The 17,623-nt window shown below is 38.4% G+C and overlaps 1 protein-coding gene across 11 annotated transcripts in view; it reads right to left on the bottom strand.

The window, feature by feature from the left end:
- Window positions 1–17,623, bottom strand: part of LOC139984665 (twitchin-like) — a 114,311-nt gene that overhangs the window by 30,158 nt on the left and 66,530 nt on the right. For all 11 annotated transcript variants that reach the window (XM_071998653.1, XM_071998656.1, XM_071998654.1 and 8 more), the window contains 16 exons: window positions 17,293–17,583; window positions 16,588–16,890; window positions 16,110–16,276; window positions 15,070–15,193; window positions 13,989–14,291; window positions 13,061–13,209; window positions 12,249–12,399; window positions 11,624–11,728; window positions 10,724–10,921; window positions 9,490–9,607; window positions 5,225–5,397; window positions 4,487–4,618; window positions 3,242–3,388; window positions 2,140–2,295; window positions 834–980; window positions 258–403 (listed from right to left, as the gene is read on the bottom strand). In XM_071998653.1, coding sequence (XP_071854754.1) covers window positions 258–403; window positions 834–980; window positions 2,140–2,295; window positions 3,242–3,388; window positions 4,487–4,618; window positions 5,225–5,397; window positions 9,490–9,607; window positions 10,724–10,921; window positions 11,624–11,728; window positions 12,249–12,399; window positions 13,061–13,209; window positions 13,989–14,291; window positions 15,070–15,193; window positions 16,110–16,276; window positions 16,588–16,890; window positions 17,293–17,583 — 2,810 coding nt within the window. The remainder of the gene's footprint in view (window positions 1–257; window positions 404–833; window positions 981–2,139; window positions 2,296–3,241; window positions 3,389–4,486; window positions 4,619–5,224; window positions 5,398–9,489; window positions 9,608–10,723; window positions 10,922–11,623; window positions 11,729–12,248; window positions 12,400–13,060; window positions 13,210–13,988; window positions 14,292–15,069; window positions 15,194–16,109; window positions 16,277–16,587; window positions 16,891–17,292; window positions 17,584–17,623) is intronic.

Here is a 17,623-nt window from a genome sequence, read left to right as displayed (position 1 = left end):
ATATTGCCACAGGTTGTAACATATTCCTGTGTTAGCCTGTTTTCAGGAGTTCTCCTCATGGGGGAACCCCCCCCCCCCCCAGGATAAACTGTGCTAATGTGTAACAAACAGTGAAAGATAACAAATCTTGTGTCAAAAATCACAAATTTTCACCAAAATTTTCTTGAATTTCCGGGACCAACTTGCATAAGATAATTTATTACAGATGAAAAAAAAAAGAAACATAGCAACAGATGACAGAGGGAGGTATGACTTACCCATCTATCTAGGCCAGCTTCACTCTTCTCTATGATGTAAGTGATGATGGGGCAGTTACCATCAAATTCTGGTTTACTCCACATTAACTCTACATGGTCCTTACCAACCTCTGTGACCTCTGGGTCTCCTGGTGCACTAGGGGGGTCTGAAAACAGAACAACAGATTAAAACATTTATAATAGAGATTTATCAGAGATAAATTAGCATTAAATGTTGAGTTTAATGCCTATTAGTGTGCCCCCTCCCGATGGAATCCTGCGTCACACCCCAGGCTAAGAAGAGTTCCTGTTAAAAACTGTACACAATAATTCACTCAGTTCAATTAGTACTTGACAGGAAATTATGATAAAAGTTTAAGTAATTATATTTATCCATCATTTGCTTCACATGAACGGTGGTGGTACATGTCGCCTCAATTGGATCACAGCTCGAGTTTATTTCAAGAGGCAAATACTTGGATTGGTCAATGGCAATGAGTGACTCTTGTAAAACATGTTTCATACAGCATCCAGTCACACACTATGCGAGGCTACCATTTAAGACTGCTTTGAATTTGAAAATATAGACAGATTTACCAAACGGTGATTTGACAAAGACTGGTTCCTTTCCTTCCAATGTTTTGCCGACACCAATTTCATTTTCTGCTGAAACTCTGAAGAGGTAAGGAGTTCCTTTCTTGAGTCCCTGGATGATAAACTTGGTATCCTTGACATAACTGCTGGCTGTAAAATCATGGTAATAAGTTAACGGAATTTGTATAAAATTCTCATAATATGAAGCAGTTATTTATGGCAATATGTAACTATTGATAAATCAATAATTTCAATTTTTAAAAATAGCATAACATAAAACAATAACATAATATATGTCAGCTATCACCAAAATCAAACAATCAAACAAACCATGGGATTGTCTAGATCCTAGGTTCTCAACCTTTTTCTATCCAGGGACCCTTTGAGATAAACTGAAATGTTTGAGGACCCCCGGACAGTGACCGCCGGCCTGGGGGAGGGTTATAAGGGGAGGGGGTTTTCCCCGTCCCCTTTTGAATTTTTTTCAATATTTGAGGGTCAGATGCGAAATGGTGCATTATTTTGTGACTTTTGAAGTAAATTTATGTTCAAGAATTTATGTTTAGAAATGCATTTTTCTGGGCCTGGAATGCAGTTTTCCTAGACCTGCAAGTATTGCTAGGCATAGGCCTACTTGGAAATTCTTACTTTCAAATGATATATTTCCCAATTAAATTTTAATTTGGAAGCGATGAGTTGTCAGATACAAACTGGTTGATTCTGCATGAGGTCAGGAGAATTATGTGTTTTCTTTGTCAGAGATAGCTGCAAATGGCACCGTTTTTTTGGTGTCAAATCCAAGTTAGTTATAACTTTTCCTCCGCAAAAGCCTTATAACTACCGCGCTTCGCTGTGTCAACAGTGAGCAACGCATCATAGTTATTGCTCTGCATATTAGGATGTATAGTGTGCAGTTAAGTTGTACACAACACTCGGGTGGCATGTTATCCATACCTCACCGAATGTATATATACCAATGAGAAACTATATTACTTGTTTTCATCGGGGAACGCACGATTCAACATATATCGACTACTGACGATACGGTCTGATCATCAGGGTCCGACGTATTGACGGCTAGCCTAGCCTAGATTTCTAGAGGCATACATACTTCTTCCTTCGACTATATCTCTCATTCCATTTTTCACAAACCTCTTCGGCTTTCGCGGACCCTTATTTTTTTCACGGACCCTTATTTTTTCACAGACCCCCTGCGGACCCCTTTGCCCTCACGGACCCCCAAATAAATTTCACGGACCCCCTAGGGGTCCGCGGACCCCAGGTTGAGTAACCTGGGTTTAGATCTTACCTGTGACCCAGTTAGGTGTGTCCACCTCTTGTCTTTCAACGACGTAAGACTTAATCGGACATCCTCCATCGAATGTTGGTGGTTTCCAGGACACGGTGACAGTGTGATCTGTGACTTCATCAACATTGAGGGGTCCACGAGGAGAGCCAGGCTTAGCTGTAAGTAATAGATAGAGACGCACAAATAAGAGACAGGTGACAGAAATAAATAGAGACGTGTGACAGAAATAAAAAGAGACATGTGACAGAATAAAAAGAGACATGTGACACAAATAAAATAGAGACAGGTGACACAAATAAAATAGAGACATGTGGCAAGTGACACAGATAAATAGAGATATGTGACAGAAATAGAGGCATGTGACAGAAATGAATTAGAGACAAGTGACATAGAGACATGTGACAGAAATAAATAGACATGTGACATGTGACACAGATAAATAGAGACATGTGACACAGATAAATAGAGACATGTGACAGAAATAAATAGAGGCATGTGACAGAAATGAATAGAGACATGTGACACAAATAAATAGAGACATGTGACAGAAATAGAGGCATGTGACAGAAATGAATAGAGACATGTGACACAGATAAATAGAGACATGTGACAGAAATAAATAGAGGCATGTGACAGAAATGAATAGAGACATGTGACACAAATAAATAGAGACATGTGACAGAAATAGAGGCATGTGACAGAAATGAATAGAGACATGTGACACAAATAAATAGAGACATGTGACATATGACACAGATAAATAGAGACGTGTGACACAGATAAATAGAGACATGTGACACAAAGGAATAGCGACATGTGACACAAAGGAATAGAGACATGTGACAGAAATAAATAAAGTCTAAGATCATTTGTCACATGGTCTTGGGTTGCCTCACTAGCATATTACTATCATGTTAGAGTTACATAATCTGCTATCATTTACACATGTTGCATTTTGTCTTTATCCAAAAAAGAACTGCTGTGACAAAACATCACTACATGCAGAAATAAATGTGAGCTGGAAAAATAAAAAATAAAATAAAATAAAACATAGATGGAGTTGAAATAGATTGAAAGGCTGAGAATTATAAGTTAACCTCACCCTGAACTTTGACCCTGAATGAGACAGAGTCGGCTCCAGCTTGGTTGCTGAGTGTGACCTTAAAGGTGCCGTCATCGCTGATATCCGCAGAGCGGATCACAAACTGGACGTAGTCATCAAAAACGTTAGTCTTGACGCGGTCATCCTCTGAATCAGGAGAGGATCAAGAAGAAGATGTAAGCCATGAAGCAATGTTGTGTAGAAAACAAAATGAAAGGTGACTGGGGTTTTATTTTATCAATTCACCAAAATGTGTAATTTATTCACATGTTTAAGCAGGTAAAACTACACATAATAAGAACACAGTAAAATATATAGTTAAATATAGTAACTTGTATGCAGGTATATAACAAAAATCATATTAAATATATAGTGAAATATAGTAACTTGTATATCATAAGAATAACATAAGAACAAAGTAAAATATGTAGTTAAATATTGTAACTTGTATGCAGGTATATAAGAACAGAGTAAAATATATAGTTAAATATAGTAACTTGTATGCAGTTATATAAGAACAGAGTAAAATATATAGTTAAATATAGTAACTTTGTATGCAGGTATATAAGAACAGAGTCAAATATATAGTTAAATATAGTAACTTGTATGCAGGTATATAAGAACAGAGTAAAATATATAGTTAAATATAGTAACTTTGTATGCAGGTATATAAGAACAGAGTAAAATGTATAGTTAAATATAGTAACTTGTATGCAGGTATATAAGAACAGAGTAAAATGTATAGTTAAATATAGTAACTTGTATGCAGTTATATAAGAACAGAGTAAAATATATAGTTAAATATAGTAACTTGTATGCAGTTATATAAGAACAGAGTAAAATATATAGTTAAATATAGTAACTTGTATGCAGGTATATAAGAACAGAGTAAAATGTATAGTTAAATATAGTAACTTTGTATGCAGGTATATAAGAACAGAGTAAAATATATAGTTAAATATAGTAACTTGTATGCAGTTATATAAGAACAGAGTAAAATATATAGTTAAATATAGTAACTTGTATGCAGGTATATAAGAACAGAGTAAAATGTATAGTTAAATATAGTAACTTTGTATGCAGGTATATAAGAACAGAGTAAAATATATAGTTAAATATAGTAACTTGTATGCAGTTATATAAGAACAGAGTAAAATATATAGTTAAATATAGTAACTTGTATGCAGGTCTGTTTGTTGCAAACAAAGCACTGTAAATTCAACAGAATACATAAGCATCACGCACCTTCGATGGGCTGACCCTCCAGGGCAATGGATGCAATAACATCACCCTGTCCCCTGTATGGGATCTTGATCTTAAGAGGGTTACCAACCTCCACAGTCTGGGTATCAATGGTTCCTTTAATTTTGGGTGTTACTGGAGGAGGCAAAAAGGTAAGAAATGTTTGACATGAGACAAAATGTAACAATAATTTGCATAGGACATCCATCAATATTTGGTCTAAATATTTCTCTTTGCCAAAAGGAATTGCAGGGTCAGTTATGAATGATATCTTACATTTCACATCCATTTTTGTCTCTGTGCCTCTAGGAGTGACTTCCAGAACCATTATTCATTAGTCTTGTCCTACATTTGTTGTGCCTAACAAAGTCAATACTTTTCAAGAAACTCACCAACTTACAACATACATTTTTCCCTCACCATTAAGTTTGATCTCAGAGGTTTGGTTCCTTATGATTGCTCACTGACACACTACATACACAGGATTCACTTGGTCAGAAAGGTTTAAGGTAACTTTGTGGTTTGCACCTCAAATCTAAGTCAATGTTTGTCTCCTATGCATCTATCCTTTACACTTCTCCAAGCCTAGAGGATTGCTTCTTTAGATTGCTAACTTACACACAACATTCATCTTTTCTTAACACTTCTGTGAGCCTATGATTGCTAACTTACAGACAACATTCATCTGTCCTCTACATTTCTCCGAGCCTAGAGGATTGCTTCTTTAGATTACTAACTTACAGACAACACTCATCTTTCCTCTACATTTCTCCGAGCCTACTGGATTGGTTGCTACGCAGGTGTACTCTCCCGCATCTCCTTCACTGACCGAATCCAGAATCAAAGAACATTCTCCCTCGTTCTGACGAACACGATGGCGAGCACCAAGAAGTATCTCTTTTCCGTTAAGAAGCCTGTTGGGAAATGTGGAAAGATGAATAGGTACACCAACTTCTCAAACTCACACAGAAATGAGAAAGTCTGTAGTTACTAATGCAACCTTGTGCTTAGACATAAGGGGGGATGCTACCACAGCCCCTCCTTAATGAAGTCCTGCATCTGGACCAGGCTTTACATAAGATTTGACTTGACCCGGAGGTCACTGCCATATTCACTCTCAATACAACATACAAATCAGTCAATACATATATCGAGTCATATATAATAATAATCGATATCATCATCAATATAATAATCGATATAATAATAATCATATATAATGATATATCGAGCCATATACAATACATATATCCAGTCACTCCAAGATTAATGTATGTCGTCCAGTAAAAGAGTTGTTGACAATTCATAATCATGGACGTTAAATATGAATGTAAGAGATTGACTTCGGTCAGCTTGCAGCTTTGATAAGCCAATGAGGCTTCTTTGCAATTTTGTTTGCAGGAGGATCTAAAATACATACATACATAATATCGTGTATTTGCTATGTTCAGACGCCAATTGCATGAAGTTAATGCACTATTCAGTATTCGGTTCTATATAATAAGGATACAGTACCGCTCACGTATAACTGGACATGTGTACGCGCACAGAATCGTATAAACACGTATAAACACGTACACTCGCGTATAAACTCGTTGACAAAGAAATTGCCGCGTAGAGGCCGCGTAGACACCGCGTATAATCCCTCTACGAGTTTATACGCAGGAAATGCTATTGTGCTCAATGAATAGGGATTAAGGTCGCCGCAAGAGTTAGTGAGATGTTTAAAACAGCCGTTTCTTACATCGTAGTTTAAGAGGTGATATTCACTTTGCAGCGAAGGGGACGAAGGTAAAGTGTTTGATGGCATAGAATGTTTTTTGTTAATTGGGTTTCTATTCAGTGTTTCTTTCCCCGACTTTATTTTTCAGTTGTAGAGGTTCTGTTCCACGGAGGAGTAGTTTACTTTGAATAGTTGTCAACATTTTGAAGAAATAATAAAGTATTACTAAGCGTTTCTTTGTCAATTTTTATTTAATTTACCGTTGGTTGGAATGAAAAGAAAAAATTCCACCGAACAACTTTGAAGCAGGGCCGGTTAAAAACAAAACATGTTTTTCGCCTGCACAAGGGGCCTCCTTTTTCCTGAATCCCCGGGTGTCTATTCGGATTACAAGCAATCTAAACTATCATTAAATAATATTTTGTAAAGGAAGCCACGTATTCCGAACTAGTATTAAAGCAATGAAAAGAAAAAATAATGGCCGCCCGTTTTTTTCAGATTTCGTACGAGAAACATTATTTTATTTGAAAAAAAAGAACAACTCAAACGTATGGTAATTCTTTGTCGCAAGAAGTGTGTTATTGGAAAATATGTATTGAAAGAGGCAGAGAATTTGCCGCAAAACGGCGGACCTTTCATATGAAAATATGTAAACCTCTATTGAACATCCTGTTCTCCCTCAGTTGATTTGAGTAGGCCTATGCTAAAACAAAACTTTGAACAAAAAAAGAGGTGTTACGTAAAAAAACTTATACTTCTTAGAATGTAGGAAAACAGTTTCCAATTGCATGACTTTTTCCCTTGAATGTCCGTTTGCCAAATAAAAAACATTTAGGATCCACAGACTGATTGGCCATGACAAAAGTGTTCGAGCACAATTTAAAATGGCGCTAAGATGCTTACCAGCTCCATTAAACTTGACATTATAAGAACCAGTTGTAATCGAACATCAGAAGAGTAAAATCCACGTATTCCAACAGTAACTTTCATTTGAGGTTTTCGTTTTCCCATGTCATGCGTACTAAAACGTGATCACCAAATATCCCAACTGCAGGTGCGCGCGCGGAATATTGACTACCCTGGAAATCTAGGTCATGTCCTGGTTTCTGCTCACAAGCCTGACACCTGTTAATTTGCATTCCATTCTGACCTAACAAGGAGTTGTTACAACCCTGGCAAACTGCCAAAAACGTGCAACACTATATTAACCCGTCTCGTAAGAGAGGAGGGGTGGCCCAAGCAGTCTCCCAGGTACCTTGCTTAGCGCGTGTGAGCTCAACCTTTGCAGCAACGAGCTTTACCCTGGATTCCTGGAAGTACAAGTACGTTCGTGAGATTTTACGCCCTGGGATTTGTTTCTCAATATGTTCAAATTTTGCGAATAACATTTCCTCATTGTCAAAAACAAACTTCGATAACCATTGAAGATAAAAAAAGGAAAATAACCGGACGATTGAACGGTGAGAAAAAATACACTTAACGTAGGGGTAAAACGTTCGTAACATATTACTAGTACTTTCAGATGTTTCCGACTTTTTAAACAGTGTTACATTTCGTGGCGCCTTGTGTGTCTGGTAATGGCGGTACGTTCGGCGTTATCAATAAAAAGCTTAGCAACTTTTAAGGAGCTACGGGAGTGACATGTTAAAACATTGAAATTATTTTAAAAAAAAGTTCAATACATATCTCCGTGTTACATATTAAACATTTTCGGTTGTGTCGGCAGGAGGTAAACATTAAAGTAACGATGCTGTAGTGTACCGTATTTATATTCGTTGTTCAGTCTGGGATTTATTGGATTACTTCATGTGTACCGTTGTTTTGAAAATATTTTGTGCGACGTTTTGAGCCTAGGTAAAACGATATTTTTGTTGAACGGAAGCCACTTAGAACCAGGATAAGATATAGTGGGAATGGTTGGTTGTCGCCCGACACCGATGGCCATTATCATCAATATGTCGATATTTCTCTTATTTCGTATTACTGCTCCCCACTCCTGCTTGAATTTTTGTTTCAAAAGGTTAGTAAATAGTTATTGTACATTGAATGCTTTTGTCAAAACATGACGTTACTTCAATATAGTTCTTCGCAGCAATTTTGTGTTCAAAGTTGTATCACCTTTGACTTTGTTCAAATCATTAATTCACCTTACACGATTTTTCAACACTTTCTGAATGGCCAGGCCTATGTACTTTCAATATAACATACCAGCAATGGCCCTTGTGGAAAAAGCAATACACTGCATTTCGAAATATTTTGTTTGGCATCGTGCCAGGAGTGCAAAATAGAAACGCTACATGGTGAAGTGAACCTGGGCAAGTTTGAATGTCGATGACCAATTTAAGTTCCGTGACTAATGTCAATGGGAATTATGTGTGTAGAAAATCGGGCCTTTCCACGTGTACATAGAAGTTTTACGTAAGCGGAGCGAAATTCGTGGAGGCTCCTTGATTGTGAGGAAGCACTAATACCTAAGCCTCAATATTTGTGGAAATAATCGTAAGGGTTTTTTTCTGAAAATATTTTTTAATAGTAGGCCTAACCAAAACCTTGTCATTGCTTTTGGGGGAAGTCAGATCTTCAAGTTCAAATATTGTTTTTTTTTTTTCGTTAAACGGTTATCGTGGTTTTCTTGCGAGGTATATACGGCGTAACTTTCGATGAAGGCTAAAAGGTAGGATAGGCCAAGGCCTACCTTGTTCTCATTAATTGTTACCTACATTCAATTTAATGCCCAATGGGAGGAACTCGTATAAATATTAACAGACTGGTGCACATTGTAATTGATAAAGTTTCCTTGCTGAAGTTTTCCTGCACTGATTGTATCGATCGTTTGTACTTCTAGTAGCGCTGTTTTCTTTGTTACTCTTATTCTTAACGGCTTAAGTATATGCTTACTCTGTGGTTGAATATTTTGGAAAGGCTTAGGAGACATTACTTGATGTTGAGTTTACCGACTCTTTTCTGCATCACAGTTTATTCTAACCCATAGAAGCTCTGCTATATAAAGCGGCTGAGAATATCCTATGTTTACAGATTATACGAGATTGTACGTCTTTACGCGCGTATAATCCCTATTCAGGTGCACTGACGCGAAGCCCTAAGCCGCGTAGACACGGCATAGACGCCGCGTAGACACCGCGTAGAAAGTCGCGTAGATAAACGTATAACATCGTATAATTGCGTATAATCGCGTAGATAAACGTAGAGTATACGTCTACGCGAGTTATACGTGAGCGGTACTGTAGCTGTCTCTTACTTAAAAGAAAGTTATTACTCTTACCATTTGACGGTTGGTTCCGGGGTTGCAGAGATCTTCACCTCCATAGTGAATGGATTTCCCTCACCGGCCTGCATCTTTGAATCCAACCGTTTCTCAAAGAATGGAACGGTACCCTTAGCTGTCATGAAAAGAACAAAACACCCTTAAGTTTAGTAAAATTATCATAGAATAGTAAGTTTATACCTAGTTCACTTTCTCCTGTAAAATACCAAGCATTCGATCATAGATTTTCCATATTTAACCATACATGCCGCAAAAGTGTCCATTAGCTATAGGTTGCATCCAAAAACCTGCCGTTTGTACTGAGCGGCAGGTTTTTTCCAGTTGGTTAGCTGAGTGATCAGTCCCATCTTTTCGCACCTTAGTTGAGCTGCCTATTCATCTATTATGAAACTCATCACACAGCTAGTAGCCAAATCACTATCAGATCAAGGCAGACATGGCAAGGTGTGAACAAATCAACTCTCCCAAACTCACCAGTTTCTTTGCAAGACAGATAAAGTTTCAGTAAGTTGAGGTCAAGAGAGCTGAAAATGCAACCTATGATTAATGGACTAATTCTTGTCATGTAAAATAATCTCACTATTGTTTCAAGCTCTGCAACTATAAATACTTTTGTAAACTAACATATGAAGATATTTCCAAAGATTCATCTGCTCAGTACTTGCCAATGTTAACCTAACTTTGACAGCTACAGCAAATGTTATGAGGGTGGGACATTGAAGCAGAAAACTGAACCATATTTTTGACATCAAGACCGGGCACATGAAGGGTTATCCTCTATTACTACAGTAAATTACTTCTTATACAGTCTCTCAGCTGTATTCAAGCATCACCTGCTTTCCTCTCTCAATAACCATTTAGTCTTTCTGGCTGTTTCTTAGGTGAGCTCAAATAACTTTCAAGAGAGATTTTCACAGAGCATCTCGCATTATATATGTAATAGTTATGCACACGACCTCCATTGGGGGTGCATTGTGCATTGCAGTAGCGAAAGAACTACTTCTGAATGACTCATTTAAATTCTTACGTTTGGCCTCTACGGGTGTAACCGGTTAGGCAAAGAACTACTTCTGAATGACTCATTTAAATTCTTACGTTTGGCCTCTACGGGAGTAACCGGTGAGGCTAAGAACTACTTCTGAATGACTCATTTAAATTCTTACGTTTGGCCTCTACGGGAGTAACCGGTGAGGCTAAGAACTACTTCTGAATGACTCATTTAAATTCTTACGTTTGGCCTCTACGGGTGTAACCGGTGAGGCGATGATGGCAGGTTCACTGACCCCGGCTTCGTTCTCAGCCGAGACTTGGAACTCATACTCGACTCCAGGTTCCAAGTCACCGACAGTTAGGTTGGTACCTCGTACTGGATATTTGCTGGCTGGCTGCCACTTGGTCTCACCAACTGGTCGTTTCTCCACCTTGTAGGCTACCAAGGACAAATAATCAGGACGTGGTTTAAGGATTGTAACATGATTAATTTGATTCACTTAAGTTTGAGTTAAATTATTGCAAACTTTACCTATTTGAGATCATGTTGTTTGCTAATGTTTATTCTACTGAGATCACATTACATCTATCTTACCTCATTAGTAAAAATCTTGTCCACTAGTCTGTATACTACCCCTTTTTGGCGGGCTAATTTGAGCCAAACTGAATGAATGAACCTATATCCATCAATACGCTTACACTGTATTTTCCAAATCCGCTATCATCTCTTGTGGTAAGAGACTGCCAGAGATGATACTGGCAATGTTCTACACTCCAACAAATCTCACTTTATCTCTCTCCTAATTAACTCTAATTAACTAATTTACTCTACAGCACATCTCAGATAGTGTTTGATAACTGCAATAGTTGTTGTTGGTCCAGTTAATCAAGCTGAAGTGGGAAGATAGTAGATTGAACAGAGAAGCTGTAAGGAGAGATATAGACCCCTAAATCTACAACAAAGACTGTAACCCTGGTAAGTTAAAACAATCTTTCACCACCAAACCATCACTATATTCTTTATTAAAGCAGCTTTGTGATTCTTGTCTGCATTTCCACCAAACCTGCCAAGCATTTTCTAAAGTAGTGATACCATTAACTTCTGTCACCAAACTACTCCATTAAAATCTTTGAGGGTTACCTTTGACAGGAGCACCACCATCAGATGGTGGTTTGGTCCACTCCAAATCTACCGAATCTTTGCCAACATTTACCGCCTCTGGTACTCCAGGAGAGGCCGGAGCAGCTAAAAAAAATGATGATGGAAATGTTAACTTGTTTTCCATCAAATTTGTTTTACTTTCATTTATAATAATGTCCATCCAAACTCTCACTTGTTTTAGTGCTTCCTACTCCCTAAATCACCTCTTAACTAACTGTTACACCCCTCTCTGCACCCCTCTCCTCAGCACGTCATCTCCTCATGTTACCTCTCATCCCACTGCCCTTTGCTCTGCCTATTTTAACTCTACTCATTCTTCAACTAAGTTGTCCCTCCTTCTGTCTAGTTTACATATTCCTCAGTCCTTTTTTTCATTTCAGTTCCCAATTGAAGACGATTCTACGAGAATGGAAACATTTGGCACTCATAAATTTACCTAAACATACGTTTTTACAGCAAATACGCAGTACTTGTGTTAAAAGTTTTGAATCTTTCTTGGATAACAATTTACAGGTTCCGAAAACTAATACTTGCTGGTATGGGCAGACTGGCTTACACTAAGTATCATACTAATGAGCTGAAATGAGCTGAAACGAGTACTTACTTGTCTGTGATACAGGAAGCACAAACTCTGAGCCTTTACTTGGGTCGCTGACTCCCGCCTTGTTTTTGGCTTTGACTCTGAATTTGACCTCTTTGTTTTCCTTGAGGTTACTGATGCTGAAGGTTGTGTCTTTCACTGGGAACGAATTACACTAGAGAGAAAAGACAGAAGCGTAAATTGAGCTGCATATGTAAAACAGTAATACAGAATTTTACTTCCTATAATTCTGTATTCATTTTCTTAAAGTTTTCTATGTTTCATTGTTTCTTTGTTAAAGTTTTGTACTGGTCAAATGTCAAGATGAGAGGGTAGATTTACTACACCTTAATTACATCTGGCCAAGACAACTTCTTTCTTCTATAACCAAGAGATAAGCAAGGAATACTACCTAGGCTAGCTGTGAGCCATTGATATGATAATTAGTGTCCAAATCGCTGATATGGCTTTAATGAAGTATAAATATATACTCAACCACTTCTGAATTTGTTTGTTGGCTTCACAGTTATGGTGGACTGCAAGTTGCAGCCCCATTATTGATGCTGTCAACACAACTTCTTACATTACCCACAATAACATTCTGCTTTAATCACTTGCAAGGCTAACCAGCCAATTTTGTTGGGGTGGTCAAAGCTCTGCGGAGAAGGAGAAAATGATCCTGGCCAGTCCTGATCCATCCCATACACAGGTTTAAATGAGTTTTCAATACTGCTATATGTTATCTGATTTCTGTGTTGTCTATGGTAGTTTAGAGCGGCTAGGTCATAATAAATCGGCAAGCAGGTAGCTCTTAATTTTTAAAGACAACACTACACCTGTTCCCAATCACCATCTTCATCTTTCTTTTCCACAATGTATGCTGTGATTGGAGCACCTCCATCATTCTCTGGTGGTTCCCAGCTGATGGATACATATCCACGGTCAATCTCCTTGATGACTGGTTTACCAGGCTGCTCAGGAGGATCTGACATTGAAAAGAAAACTATCATTGATATATGTCCGATTGTACTTCATATGTAGTGTTTGATAAATGATCTTTAAATCTTCACAGATTCATCAATCAAAGTGGCTGAACTAGTTAGTCTAGTTCACAGACCAGTTAGGTCAGCTCAGTAAGGGACAACAGAAAACTCAATGCAGTACAACAATGCCAAGGACAATTGATGGTGTTGGATGCATGTCATCCATGGGTATATCTGCTTGTTTACAAATTGGTTAAATGAACATTAGTTTTTGCTTCAGCTCTAAGAATTCATAAAACTATGGATTAATATTAACTGTTAAGGCCTGGACTGAGAATGGATTCATCAATTTAGCCTTACAGGAGCATTCCAGGCATTTTTAATATCTATTTGTTACTAATTGCATAGTTACTCAAGCTGACACATTCTTATTTTTTCTCATTCAAGTATTTAACCGTTTCTGTAGCCGAGTGGATAAAGTCCTTAGCATTTGAAGCATTGAGGCTTAGCAATCAGGAGGTTTGGGGATCGAAACCTGGTCGGGTCACAGTAAGGTGGGTTTTTCATCCAAGAGCAATCTACGGTTTTCCCATCTGAAATGACTTTCTAAAAATTGAAAATATTCCAAATTTGAGTTAAAATTTTGAATTGGAAGCCACCCGAAGTGTAATTTGTAATCCATGAGCCCCTGCGGGTTTCTCCCACATTTGTGGTTGCTTAAGCGTCGTTAAAATAACTGCTGAATATTATTATTATATTATTATTATTATTTTAATGTTACCGTAAGGATCCTTTGCTTTTATTCCCACGTTGGTCTCAAGTGGTTCACCGACTCCGTACTTATTCTCTGCTGACACCCTGAAGTAGTAAGTCACTCCTTCATCGAGACCGGCGACATCGTGGGAAGGCTGGCGGATGAAGGTGGACACCTTCGTCCAGGTCTTGCTGGTATCGGGTCTCCTCTCAAGGACATAGTTTGTCACACGGCTACCACCATCGCTTTCAGGTGGTTTCCATGACAATGTTAATGATTCGGCAGTGACTTTAGATGGTTCCAGGGGTCCAACAGGAGCACCAGGCTTATCTATCACAAAACAATCATTCACAAGATAATCAGTAGTCGGCACATTGTTCAGTGAAATATCTGCTCTTTAATTAAACTTTATCTTAATCCAGAGGTCACTGGTTCAAATCCCATGCTACCCATCAACGTTTTTGCTCTTTTTCCATTGTTTTCAATTTCCAAGTCAGTTTTTTGTTGTTCATTTACTTGATATATACTTGATATATAATTCACATAATGTCTCTTGAAATTCCTTCCCTGTCACTTCCTGGGTTGTATCATATGAAATTGGGGCATGGTCCCTGGTTACACAGTATTTAGGGTACTGTGGCTTCTGGCTGGTTTCCCCAGAAAATAAAATGGTTTATAGGGATTACCAACTGCAAGCTGGATAAGCTTTAGTTGGTAGAGCGCAGGTTTTGTAACCCAGAGGAAACTAGTTCCAAACCCCCCCCCCTTCTAGTCATAAATTGCTTTGTTCTTTTCCATTGTTTATAATTTCCCAGTCAATTTTCCATTGTTTATATATTTGTATAAAGCTTTAAATCTAGGACAAACTTGAACACCTATGAGAGAATAGACTATTCCATGTTGTGCTACTTCCTTTTGGAAACATTTAGAATTACACCTCCCAACAGAAGTAAAAACTAGTAGGGACCAACTTCTTAGTCATGGTACGGGTCTGAAGTTATTACAGCTTCAGAGTTGTCCAAGGTACTGTCATGTTGGGATGGAAATGTCAAGACCTCTCACCAGTTGTGTTCAACCTGACTGTGTTACAGATATAAGTACAACTCACCCACGACTGTAACGTTTACTTTGATCTCCTCTTCTCCGGCCTTGTTCTTCAGTTTCACCACATACGTCCCTGAATCTTTGGGCTTGGCGCAAGAGTTCTTAAGAGTGAATGAATGAGCTTCCTCCTACAGAGAGGTATAAAAAACATGGCCGAAGTTAACAAAATCAGTATGGAAAAAATTTGCCGAGATGATTTTTCTCCCAATAAATTGAACAAGTTGAATCCCATAGTGTTGTAATGGTATATTCAGTACTGGCCAGGCCTGACAAGAGAATTGGGGAAGGTGGGCAGAGGGGGAGGTTAAGTTGTGGCTACAGGGGACTAAAGTAGGGCCTGGTGACACTTGTCCCCAATACCTGACGTGGCTCTTTACACAACTGGTGCTGCAATAGACATCAATGTTCTCATGTACAGGAAATTAAATCTCAATAAGTATTTGATGACGGCTCTACAGGAATTAGCATCCACTCTTTATGGGACTTCATGTCACATTACAGAGCAAACATACTGGCAGAATATACAGGTCCAAACAGTTATCAAATGTGAACAGAATATTTGCTGTAGAATCCCATTGCTAGGATATTACTTACAATCACTGAATATTCACTGTAGAATCCCATTGCTAGGATATTACTGTCAATCACTGAATATTCACTGCAGTCCCATTGCTAGGATATTACTTTCAATCACTGAATATTCACTGTAGAATCCCATTGCTAGGATATTACTTACAATCACTGAATATTCACTGTAGAATCCCATTGCTAGGATATTACTGTCAATCACTGAATATTCACTGCAGTCCCATTGCTAGGATATTACTTTCAATCACTGAATATTCACTGTAGAATCCCATTGCTAGGATATTACTGTCAATCACTGAATATTCACTGCAGTCCCATTGCTAGGATATTACTTTCAATCACTGAATATTCACTGTAGAATCCCATTGCTAGGATATTACTTTCAATCACTGAATATTTCCTGTAGAGTCCCATTGCTAGGATATTACTTCCATCACTGCTAGAATATTCCCTTACCTCAAATTTGACTCTGTCATCCGGTTCAATGGTAGTTCCGTCCTCCTCATTTGTCCAGGTTACCTCTGGGATGGGGCTAGCTGTAAATGGAATCTCCACCTTGAAGGGTTCCCCCGCCACCGCGATGATATCTTTTGGACGGCCATCTCCTGTCACCTTTGGCTTAGCTGTTTTGATTCAAAGACGCACAGAAAGTAAAAAAACAATTCATAATATGATCGCAGGGTAGTTTAATCAAATGGTTGACTAGTTGTCAGATACTATACAATTTATTGAAAGAAAGTCTGGCATCTTTGATAACCAGCAATCTTTCTTAAAAATGCACCAGGGGGATAACAACCTGCTTTGAACTTCAGTTCTTTAGTTTTAATATATTACATTAATTATACTTGTCAAGTCCATTTTGAATAATAAGACAGTCTATTCAGACGTAAGTTCAACAACTTTAGGAGGAAATACAATTTTGGCCAAAACTTACTTGGAGTTGGTTCAGCAATGAAGACATCCGATTCATCGCTGGGTTTCCCCGCTCCTGCGTCGTTGACAGCCTTCACTCTAAACTGGTACTGTGTTCCTTCCTTCAGTTTAGCTACGGTGTAGTTAGTCCCGCGGATGGGAGCCCTGGAGGCTGGTTCCCAGTCCCCATGTGGTGCCACCATCTTTTCTAGGGTGTAGTGTGTGATGGTATTACCGCCATCATTGGATGGAGGTTTCCATGTTACTGTGATGGTTGAACGAGTTGTCTCCGTACACTCAGGTGGATCTGGTTTACCGGGAGCATCTAAATACCGAATTTGTAAAGCAAAAAAAAAGCAATATTTTACCCTCAAATCATTCCACTATCTCCAAATTTGACTTGGGCTTGTGACTTTATTCATTATGTAGCCAGGCTATGTCTGACATTAACCTATTGTGCACATTTTCAGACTACAAGAAATACTTGTTGGTGTCCATATAGATAATGGCCTTAGAGTTTATTCATTGGTCTAAAGTTAAAAACAGTCTTGTAAATTTCAGCAGCATCCGGTAATGACATGCCAATTGTCTCAATAATTACTCAAATGCAGTACCAATTAAAAACAAAATTGTTCATAAATCATTGACACCCTCATGAAAATAAAGAGACTAGGAGCCAATGAAATTATTTTGTGAGCTGCAGAGCTTAAAAGATTTGCATATTTACCAAATGGGTGTTTGGCAGTAACAAATTCACTGGTGATGGGTTTGCTGAGACCATACTGGTTCTCTGCGGATACTCTGAACTGGTAGTCTCCACCTTCCTTGAGATTTCGGACCCTGAAGGTGGTCCCCGGCACGGCACTGCTGACCTTTGACCAGGTACCATTCTCACATTTCTCTACCACGTAGTTGTCGACGTCTTCCGGATTAAGAGCTGGTGCCTTCCATGAGAGGTTGGCTTGGTTAGGGGTAATGTCAGAGACCACAAGGGGGCCTTGAGGGGCATCAGGCTCAACTAATAAGGTTGCAAGAAAAAGGGGAAAAAAGATATGATA

This window comes from Apostichopus japonicus, chromosome 17 (assembly GCF_037975245.1).
Source record: "Apostichopus japonicus isolate 1M-3 chromosome 17, ASM3797524v1, whole genome shotgun sequence".
Lineage (NCBI taxonomy): Eukaryota > Metazoa > Echinodermata > Holothuroidea > Aspidochirotida > Stichopodidae > Apostichopus > Apostichopus japonicus.
Note: the sequence above shows the minus strand (reverse complement) of the source record. Positions and strands in the feature narration are given on the sequence as shown.